This window comes from Nyctibius grandis, chromosome 12 (assembly GCF_013368605.1).
Source record: "Nyctibius grandis isolate bNycGra1 chromosome 12, bNycGra1.pri, whole genome shotgun sequence".
Classification (NCBI taxonomy): Eukaryota; Metazoa; Chordata; class Aves; order Nyctibiiformes; family Nyctibiidae; genus Nyctibius; species Nyctibius grandis.
The window spans coordinates 13,420,948-13,431,968 of NC_090669.1; the positions used below are offsets into that span (position 1 = coordinate 13,420,948).

Genomic DNA, 11,021 nt, shown 5'->3' on the forward strand with positions numbered 1-11,021 from the left:
TCAGCACTGTTATTTCTCTATTTTAAGTTAAATCTGAAGAGAAAGGTGTTCTCTCTTTTGCTGTATTTACACTTACATGAATTTTTGAACTTCTGGATCTGACAAACTTCATTTAAATTACAGTTGGAGGATTTGATGCACAGCACTTCATAGATCAATACTTAATAATAGGGTATATTCTTTAAGCAAGTTAGACACTTAAATGCTTAAGTCTAGTACTGTTAATTCCTAAACAGGGAATTGTGAAGTCCCTCATGTGTTTGAGCTGTACGTTGTCACACAAGCCTACACACAGAGTTAAGAGAATATGCATTCACATGTCAGAAAATATGATTTTGTTTCCTAGCTTAAAAAAAAGAATTAGGAAAAAAATGTCTGACAATCCCAGGGCAATTTGAACAGCCTTCTTTAGTGTTGTCTTCACATATACAAGGCAATTTGTTAAAGTATCTGACACTGTTACATCAAATAAAGGTTTGGTAGTTTGTTTATTTAATTCAATTACAGTGCTTCAATAGGATTATATTCATTTTCCACAAGAGCAGAGCCTTTCTTACACTCCATAAAGCTACAGGTATTATCCATCTCTCTATTAAATTGTATCAGTCTCAGTGAATCATCTAATTTGTTCGTTTGTAAAGTTTTACCAGTGGTTCCCATGGAATCAGAACTAGGTCAGCAATCTTTAGTTCAGTTACATTTCAGTGAACTTTTATCAAAACATTTTTCTTCAGTGTGTACAGACCTGGAAACCCAGGGAACTTTTACCAAACTCGCTTCTAGAAAGTTATTTTCAAGACTAGTAAGTAACAAAAAGATTTAGGAACTTCCAGATCGTAACACTGGTAACAGCTTGACTATCAGAGAAAAACAGCAATGGTTTCAGTATCAAAGTTGGCTAGTGGTATAGAAGAGCAGCAGCGCAAATCTCTATTCATTGTTTCTGTAGTAATTGTCAATTGTTTCTGAATTAAAATACACCACAGTAACTGTGATATCATCTCTGTACATTCTTGCAAGGTCTTCAGGCAGCGTCAGCATTGCAGCAAGTTTCTCTTGGTCCACCTCCCCATACTCGTTACTTCCAATTGCATGCCTTATCAAATGAGTAGCTATGTTCTGGTCAAGTGAGGCAATGCCTCTGTTTTTCCTCTGAAGTAACAAGCTGTGCATATAACCTAAATTAACAGGTTTCTCAAAAGCCACTTGTGGTTTCTGCACATTAAGCTCTGTAAGGTGACCAGCAACAAGGTTTACAACTTTCTCATTACTTAGCATCTCCCATAGTCCATCTGAAGCAATAACTAGAAACTTATCCTTGCTTCTTAATTTGTGGTATGTGACTTCAGGCTCTGCAGTCAAATAAGGGGGTGTATGGTAGTTTGGAGGAACGTACTGATAAATATTTAAAGCCTCAACATCACAGCTATTCTCGAGAATACTGTGTTGCAATTCTTTACTCCATTTTAGTTGCACATCTCCAAAAGCTCTGGAGGGCACGAGAATCCCCAGTAATCTGTCATTCACAACTAGGGTTTTCTCCTCAGATCTAGGATGTTCTCTCTTCAGTCTTCTATTTTCAAATTCATCGAAGGCGTTGTGGTCTCGGGTTAGAGGAAGAGTAGACCACGTTCCATCTTCTTCATGAACTCCTAAAATTGCTCTGCAGTCACCGGTATTTGCAACATGTAAGTGAACACCGTCAATGTGAGCTACACAGGCTGTTGCACCAGAAAAAGCTACTTGAAGGGCAATATTTCTCATCAATTCATTTTCCTGGGGAGCCTGAACTTCCAGTGATATGTCTGAGTCTAACCTTTTGAATGCACTTATCATGGCTTCTTCTAAACTAAATTCTGGCTCAGCGTCTAGGTCCAGTAAATGTTGCCAGTAAACCCGGAGGTTTTCAAAATACTGTGAAGTTGTTTCTCGATACTCTACATCATTTGGATGCTTGTGCCACTGCAGAATAGGCAGAACTGGTTTCATGCACTCCACAGCAAGCTCGATCTCTTCCAAGGTTTGCCGAGACATGAGAGAAACCGCTATATAATGAAGTAGTCTCTCACTTACTGCCTGAGCACACGCAGAACCAGCATGACCATCAAAGACTCCAAACATCATCCCTTTGGTCTGCAAGCAAGTGGCTGCACTTCTGCGGTCTTCGATGGGGGTATTGGATGCCAATTGGTTACTTTCAAACCTCAACACAGAATTTGCATTTTTACCATTCAAATCCGGTATTTTATGGGATAATTCACGTGCTCTGAGTATGTCATTGATTTGTGATGGAGACAACTGGAAAGAGAAATGTTCTTCTTCAGTGGAAGTGTGTCGGAATGCCTTTTTTAAGGAGAAAGTATTATCTAAGCTGCAGCTCCCAGCAGGGTAGAAACATGTTTTGGAGAAAACAAGCTTCCATTTTATCTTGTTTCTACTTGGGATACAGATAGAGTACAAACGTCCTTTTCCTTGTAAAACAATGCTGTTTCTTGCTGAGCTTAAGATCCAGGATGATACAGTTCTTGACATCATAAGTCACTCCACAAATAGGAGCACCTTCCTTCAGTAACACAGAATGCCCTTACAGCCTGGAATATAAGAATAGAAAAGGTATAAAATTTAGAAGGTTCACAAGAAGCTTTCTATATAGCAATACAAAAGCAAGCCTAGAGCTCGAAGAAATATTTAGAACTTTTTTCCAAAGAAGACTGCTATAGAGAGAGGCATCTTAAAAGTGATAGAATTTCCATCACTTAATTATAACCTTGGTGAATTTAGCTTAGGATATGACAGCACCTCTCCAGTTAACTCATCAGAAAAGCTAATTTTTGTTTTCCAGGCATGTTTTTCCTCATTGTGGCAAGGCTAAGAAGAAATTCCAACATTACAAGAAATGTAATCATAAACTGTTCAGTGAAAAGCCTCATCTAACATGACACAGAACAAACAGATCTAATGAGTTAGAAAATAGGAACTTAAGTGACAATTAATGCGCAACATTTAAAAAGCCCGCTAGAGTACAACTCTATTAATACACTCGGTCAAAACCAAGAGAAGATCAGTACTCAAACCCTACACGAAAACTGAAAGATGTCGCAAATTAATGATTTATGTGAATTGCCATGATCCTCACATCTACAACAAGCTAGTCTACACCTTTCCAATTCTGTTCCAGCTTATAAGCTCGACTCTTTTTGTTACCTTCAAGGTCTTAATGAACCTTCAAGCAGGTAGGATTTTTTGTGCAGCTGAAGGCAGATTCTACTGCTGGCTAATTAATGCATTTATCACAGCATTGTGCACTTTGAGGCAGTGAAAGTTATAGCACAGTTACATTGCCAATTTTTACAGGCTTGTTCTTTTGGAGTGCAATTAGAACAAGCAGCTGTGAAGAGCTCCTGCTGCCAACAGCACTAAAACTAGGACACCTGAAGGGCTGAAGTTCTTCAGTTGCCATGGGGGAGGTCCATCATATTGTCTCCTACTTTAAATAAGGTATTCAAGCTGTGGGAAATTGTTAAGTACAACCAGATGCTTACTCCACAACAGAATTTTGCCCCATGGATTTCAAAGCTAACTGTACTGTAGCACTGCAAGTACAATTACTCCCAAAAGATCATGCTAGCAGCCAGTTAGAACAATAGTTTTCTTTGAGCTCTGAACCACTTCCAAGCGGCCTGCGGCACTATGCGCTCTGGGTCTCAGGCCAAAGATGTTACATCCTACTGCAATACTGTTTTTTTTAGCAGGGCATTTCATGAGAAATAACGAGAAGCCAGCCTGGCCAGTTGCATAAAAATTGTTCCAATAAATCAGCAGGAGCCCAAAACAAACCTGAACTATTCTAAACAAAAGGTCTACTGATACAACCCAAGGACTTTACTGAAATCCCATTTGGAAAACAAAAGCAACGTGTCACAAAACATTTCTTAAGTGTACCACCTGTGCCTAACAACAGAAAAGAGTAGAGAAGCCCCCACCCCCACCACTATAATTCTGGGGACTTTATGAGGACAGGCAAAGACACAGCATAATTTCACTGCTGACGTTAGGAGAGCAGATGGAAAAGGCAATGCCAGTTCATAGCTCGAGGCCTGCCTGCAGCCTCCTGGGACACTGGCATCTCCCAGCATAACCAACGCCTTTTGTTGTACTGCAGAGAGAACACAACAAAACTAAAGCAAATAGGAAGGCAGCTAACAGTGCTAACTCCAGCATCAGCTAAACCCAAAAAGCACCAACAGCGCAAGACAAGCCTTCATGTTTGCCAACCTTTCCTGAGCTATTCCCCATCCTGTTCCTCCTTCTTTCTCTTCCCACCCTTCTGAGCCACATGAGATTGAAACAATGACAACTTTCATGTTCTTGACTCAAAAAGCCAACAGAAACAGTGTTCTAAACAAACTTACTCTGTTCACTTCAGCTGACTGACAGGCACAGCAAGGTGGTGGCTTTTTCCCTAGCAGCAGAGTTGCCTCATAACCATTTAGACGTGTTTCCCCTAAGGTCAGGTAGCATCGATCAGTCCTGGACCACATTTCTGAACCACCCCTACTCACTGCCCGTAACTACAATTTTCACATCCTCTGGTTCCTACCCAGTCGCAGTGCACAGACTCCACTGCTTCTGCCCAGGACACCCACTCGCATCCATTAGCCGCACCAGCACAAGCCACGTTAAAACACAGCAGCAGTGCTAATAAAAGCAATGTGCTAAAGACCATTATGTAAGAGCCAATTACATAAACCTTACACTCCCTGCATGGCACACCTACCACTTCAGCACCAAACGCCACACTTCCTCATCAGGCAAATTAGCGTAGTCATTGAAACCCAAACTGTCCCCACAACACAGCCCGCTTGCTGCTGACAAGTCAGAGTATGCACTGGGGGCTCACAGAAGAGGGACACCCCGTTCTTCCAATAAAATAACATATATCCATTACATTGAGTTTTACAGCCCCCCCAGACCCTCCACACACATCCCCACACACCCCCATATTCCCCTCACGCACACTCCCGACACTGCCCACACACCCAACCCTCATCCCACACACCCCAACCCCTACCCCACAAGCTCCCCACCTCCCCAGCCCTTACCCCGCACTGACCCCCCCACCCCATCACACAGACACAGCCCCTACACCACACACAAGCCCCTACCCCTCACACACCCCCGCAGGCCCTTCCCCGCAGAGCCGCCCCACGGCCTTCCTGCCCCCGCGGCTCCCTCCTCCCGCTGCCGGGAGGGCTGCCCCTCAAGCAGACTCGTCAAACCAGGCCCAGCTCCGCTCCCTCTGCCCCGCGGCATCGCCCCCTACCCGGCTCAGCCGGTGCCACGGCGGAAGGGCCGGCGGCAGCCGCCGCCCAAGCGAGCCCCGGCCCAGACGAGCCCCCGCGGCGCTCCCCGGCGCGGCTCGCCCGCCGGCGACTGAAGCGGCTCTTCGGCGGCGGCGGCGGCGACGCTTCCCTCCCGCCGCCGCCCAGGCGGCTGCCCGGCCCCCCCGCCCCGCGCGGCGCCCCCGGGCGCACCCACCGGCTGCAGCAGCCGCCACGCGACCCTCGCCGCCTGCAGGTTCCGGGCTCGCCGGCGCTGCGCGGGCGGTGGCGCTGACTGACAGCTCCGCCGCCCAACCCGCGCCTCCGACACCCGCGCCGCCCTCGGCGCCCCGCCCCGAGTAACTGCCGCGCCGAGGGGCGGTGCGCGGGCTCCTGTCAGGACACGGCGGGACAGACGAGGCGCGTGGAGCCGAGCCGAGCCCGGCCTCCCTCCTTCCCTCCCTCCCGCCCCTCCGCCATGTTCTCCTCAGCGCCGGCCTTTGCCCACAGCAGCTCCTCCGCCGGCAAGCTCGGGCACAGCTACGGAGGGGCGAGGTAAAGCTCGCTGCGGAGCTGCCGCCAGGCCCCAGGAGTGAGGAGAGAGCCGCCGGGGCGGGGCCCCGGAGCCTCCCATCACCTCAGCTGCCCCGTGCTCGGTGAATAGAGCCGTGCCCTTGGCTGCCTCACATCGCTGATGAGGTGCTGAGGGAGGGTCAGGCGACCATTTTCCCATTGATAAAGTTCAAAAAACCGTTATTGTCTTGAGGGAGGGTCCTCAGGATTTTTGTTGGTTTGGTTTTTAAAATACAATTCTGCGCTCTTCGGTGCTGAGGCCACCAGCTGATGAAGCTCAAAATTGCAAAGCCCTTTTGAAAGTGATAGACCATATAAATTATAGAGGACAAAAATTAAAGGCTCACTTTGCAGGCACCCTGTTTTTTTGATTTCATGTGTCTGCTTGTCTTGGTTAAAATTTCTACTGAGTGGTTTTATACCATGTAACAAGACAAGGAATAGGCCCAAAGTGCATGGTGGTTAATAAATAGTTATTGTGTATTATGGATTTGTTACTAAGTAGTCCTTGCTTTAACCTCTGATAGTGATTTTGCAAAAACAGAGGCTCACAAGTCACAAGAGGCTTTGATATTACCAGTGCATTTTTTTATTCTCCTGGCTTCTTGTACTGAAGCATTTTTTGCTTAAATAACGTGTTGCAGGTATCCTAGATGAGACAATTGTGTTCCCAGGTTACCTCAAGTGGAAGGATGTGCGATCATCTTTGTGAGTCTGAGCTTTCATTTGTTTCTTGTTTTTATTAGTACAAAGAAACATAGTTTCATGGCAAATGCAAGGCCAAACCAAGAAAAAAAAAAAGGTCACCTTCAAGAAAAAATTCAGGACAATATTTTAGCACACATGAAAACAATTATCTTAAGTTTGACACAATTATTTGTCTGACAAATCTGCTAAACTGAAAGAGGTCACTCGCAGCAACCCTTACCTGTATCTCTCTGCTTCGCTCCACTGCTCAAGTATACCAACAGTAGTTTCTGGGTCTCAAGACACTTTTCATCTGACCTACCAATTTTTTTTCAGCTTTTGTACTATTTACAATCATGATAAAACCTCATACAGCAGCCTGAAAACAAACTTGACTGCTCTGAGTTTCCTGTGCGCCCAGCATGTTTAAATGCTTCTCTTCAGCTGAAAGCTATTACTTATTGCTCACATATTCATGCAGTAATTTCATAAACTCATATGCATAAGCTGAAGTGATTTAGGAAATGTGTAAATGAAGGTGAAACAATTAACAGTGCTGTAGAAGAAGGTGTCGCTTTCATTCCCTATTTTCTAAGCACAAGAAGGAATACCATATTGAAGGCTTCCAAGAAACTTGATGGTTTTTAGTGTTAATATCCAGTACTTGGCAGCACTGGATATTAAGTTGAATTGAGATTTAGATTCTGCTTTGGAGTGTTTGGTTATGCTGATGAACCAGAGTGATATGTAATTAAAGTTTAAAAAAGTAAAAATGCTACTCTGATGTGATTTGAGGAAAGAAACAGTATTGCTCAGGCTTGCAGTATTTTTGCCTTCAGGAATATATAATTTAAATGACAAATTTCAGTGGCAACAGTGGCTTGGTTGCCATAGTGCTCTGTCTTGTTAATTTGCATTGAAAAAATTATAACTCAAGTTTCTTTAAATAAAACCAAGATTTGGGTTTGAGTTCCCTGTTTATAAGCGAGCTAAAGTTCAGTATCAAATGTCCTGTGCCAGGAGAAAGTTCTTACCAGTATTATAAGCGAATTAGTCTAATTCCAGGGGCATTGTATTAAGGTGCAGTGATAGGTTAAAAAGTAGCAAATGATATATTTAGATTTCTTCAAGGTATAATTTTATCTGTTGATTTGTACAGTCACCAACTCTGATTTTCTTTCCAAATACATTTTTTTGTTCATTTCTGTGTGACTTGTTTAGGCCACGATCCAGCTCCCATTAAAGTCAATGACTCAGCACACTTCAACAGGTTTCAGATAAAGTGAAATGTTTGAGGCTAAAAGGTCAGTTTGAGAAAGGCCATTGCATGAAACAGATTGTGATGAGACCACTCAAGGAGTCTTTACTTCTGACCTGAAGTTACTACCTCAGGAGCTGCGAAGCAGACAAATCCTGACAAGTGTTTAAGACAGGAGTATATTGCTAAATGTAGGGAAAGGGGACAAATGTGGAGTGGGGAGGGGTAGTGCTGCTTCTGGCATCAGCCCTCAGTTAGTTTGGATGAATGACACTTCAACCTGTATCCTTAGGCTGCGTGTTTCTGGATATGGGGTACAAAGGATGGGAAAGCTAGTGCTTCCTTCTTCTCCTGTGGTGTATCTTAGCAAACTTTTGACTTTATGGTATCACTTATTGGATGCTTATTGGAGAATTAGCATCCAGTTATTGGTTCCAAGACTGAAGGAAAGGGAGATGTATTTTGGTAAGCGCTTACCAAAATATTAACAAATTGCTTTATTTCTGCTTATATTGCATACCTTCCTTGGGTTTACTGTTTTGTGATCTTTTACACCCTGATTTAATTTTAGATTCTATGATGACCTTAATATTAAGGCAAAAATTATTCATTTTTGAATTATTATTTATTATCTTAGCTATATCAAGTTTGTTAGCAAAGCACTAAGACTGATCTGAGAAGAATAACTAGCTCAAGATTAAATTACAATATACTGAAGATGCTGACACCATCACAGAAACAATTGCATTTGTTCTACTTCATCGATTCCAAAAATCTGTTTACAAAGACAACAGTAAATGACTTTGTGCCGCCTTTGCAAAGCAGACATATTTGAGCAGTCTGGTCTGAATTTTAAACATTTGTTCCAAAAAATTAATGAAGTCTAATAGAAGATGCACAATCTTATATACCTGGAGTAATTCCTGTAAGTTAATACAGAAGTACCTGAATTATTTAGTGGTAACCGAGAGTATTTGCACAGTGAGGATTTTCATACACAGAACTGGAGGTAGATGTCTGTAAAACTGACAAGAAAAACTGACTTCTTGGGAGGGAGTGTGGGGAGGTGTCCCACAGATTGTAAAATTTGCTTGAGGGTTTTAGCACTTAGTATTCTACTTTGAAAAGAGCAGCAGCCAACTCAACTCTGGGAGCATCTATGCTGCTGAAAAAATTCTAGCTCAGATAATTGTGGTTCCACAGTAACTGGACTCCTAACAGCACTATATCTCCCATTCACTCTGAAAAGCCAACACTGTCTAGAAGAACTGAAAAATTTATGAGGCAAAAGATGTCATATGTATGCATCACTTGTAAATGGCATATGAAAGAATACTTGGTATAGCTCTGACAGTTTGGGATAATGAGGTCTTTAGTTGAAGTTAAGAAACAGCCAGAATGTATCTAGGAGGTGGAAAAACAGCCATTCCTAATTTTTCGTGTCCTTTTTTAAAAGGAGGCTAATTCTGTGACTAACTGGACAGGAAACTTGAAGATTTCTACCTGACTTTCCTTACACTGATACTGCACTATTTGGGGTTTCCTTTGTTCCCATGAAACATTGCTTTTTTATCTCCCCTTGTCTGTTTGGGCAATTGGCTGTGGCTAATTTAGTGCAATATAGAGAGCTTCTGCTTCCAGAAGCTGCAAGCAGATGCCCATCAGTTACTGCTGCCTTCACAGCAGGTGCTATGATGGATTACTTTCCACTAACTAATTGATATTCATGAAAGGTGTGGGACTCCTAGTGCTTTGTAAACATTTCTTGTTATAGGGACATACAAAGAATAGAACCATCAAATAAGCCTGATGTTCCTAAGAAAGCAACTTAAAAATCAGAGTAATATTACTAATAAATAACTAATCCTTTTCCAAAAAGCTGACTAGTAACAAAGGCAATTTGATTCCAAAGAAAAGTAGTTTACTAGGAGTTTTCCTGAAACTGAGAGAAAGTCTTGGTCTAGTGATACACAGTAGAAAATAGCCATAGATCCAAACCCTTTGTAAACTCGTGAATGACCATCATGCAAAGGAAGGTAGGTCCTTTGAACGAAATGATTTCTAGTCCGTCTTAGAGAATACAGATTGAGTTGGAACTTGCCTTTGCACAAAAAGCACACCAGTCTAGCTAACCAGCTTTTTGAAAGGAAACTAATACAATACCTGTCCACAAAACACTTGGGTACTTTCCTGCTGAGAGCCTTTAAAAATGTCAGCTGTCTACGGGACGTATTTTGCCCTGTGAATAGTGACATATATTTCCTTTGCTGTATATCATATTTTGAATTTTCACAAAAGGCAAATTAGCACCTTAGATGCAGAGATCTCTTCTTTAAAAAAAAAAAACAAAAAAAAAAAAAACAAAACCAAAACATGAATGAGACTGGGAAAAATATATTTTCTCTAGGTCTGTTAAACCAATTGCATTTTCCTAGTTTGGTTACAGCAAATTCCAGTCTTTGACCTTCCTATATAATCTAAAAGAAATACTCAAATGCTAGGAAAGCAAACAAGCTGCAAGAAATGTCAAGGGACAGAGGTAAACACAATGAACAACTGTAGGAAAAATGCCATTCCAACTCTCCAACTTCATTTAACCTCTGCTGTTACAGAAGAGGCTAAGCAGTGTGTCTGTATATGAAGTTGCAGGGGTTAAAGTGAAGATCCAATTTAAGTTAATATAATTGGACTGGTGCAAAGGCCTATCTAGTTGCTGTAATTGGATCTGAACTCCATATACATAATTTTTACCAGATGTTGCTTACAAACTGGTTCGAGTTAAACTGAAATACATGTTCAGTTAAGGTTCTGTACCACTGTAAAAGTGAGTTTAAATTTCTTGGAGACAGCTTGCAAGTGCAGGAAAGTCATCTGCCTTGGTATGAAGTGCTCGTGTGTAGAGCAGTGATTATATTCCTTTCCTCTCCCTCCTCCTTCCACCTTCTTCCCCTCCCACAGATGAACAGGCTGAGCTGACTTCTGAATTGCTGCATTTAATATTCCACTTTATTAATGTGAAATTAAATGAAATGATGGTTTGCATTACTAGGTTGCTGTTCACAACCTGGAGTGAGGGGGTGAAATCTTACTGAAATTCAAATGTAATGCAAGTAGCAGTATAAATGGAACATCACAGGTATAAACATTCTTGGCCTTACAGCCATGCAAATTGGGAATAGTTC

At 42.4% G+C, this 11,021-nt stretch overlaps 1 protein-coding gene across 2 annotated transcripts; it reads right to left on the reverse strand.

Moving 5' to 3' along the window:
• Positions 1-469: 469 nt before the first annotated feature.
• PDP2 (pyruvate dehydrogenase phosphatase catalytic subunit 2) lies at positions 470-5,614 on the reverse strand. Of its 2 annotated transcripts, none has more exons than XM_068411380.1 (2): positions 5,539-5,614; positions 470-2,591 (listed from the first exon to the last, which is right to left on the reverse strand). In XM_068411380.1, the coding sequence occupies exon 2, from the start codon at positions 2,533-2,535 to the stop codon at positions 931-933; it is 1,605 nt and encodes a 534-aa protein (XP_068267481.1). In that variant the 5' UTR covers positions 2,536-2,591; positions 5,539-5,614; the 3' UTR covers positions 470-930. The 2 variants fall into 2 exon arrangements, with proteins under 2 accessions (XP_068267481.1, XP_068267482.1); XM_068411381.1 differs by lacking the exon at positions 5,539-5,614 and adding an exon at positions 5,324-5,381.
• Positions 5,615-11,021: the final 5,407 nt, after the last annotated feature.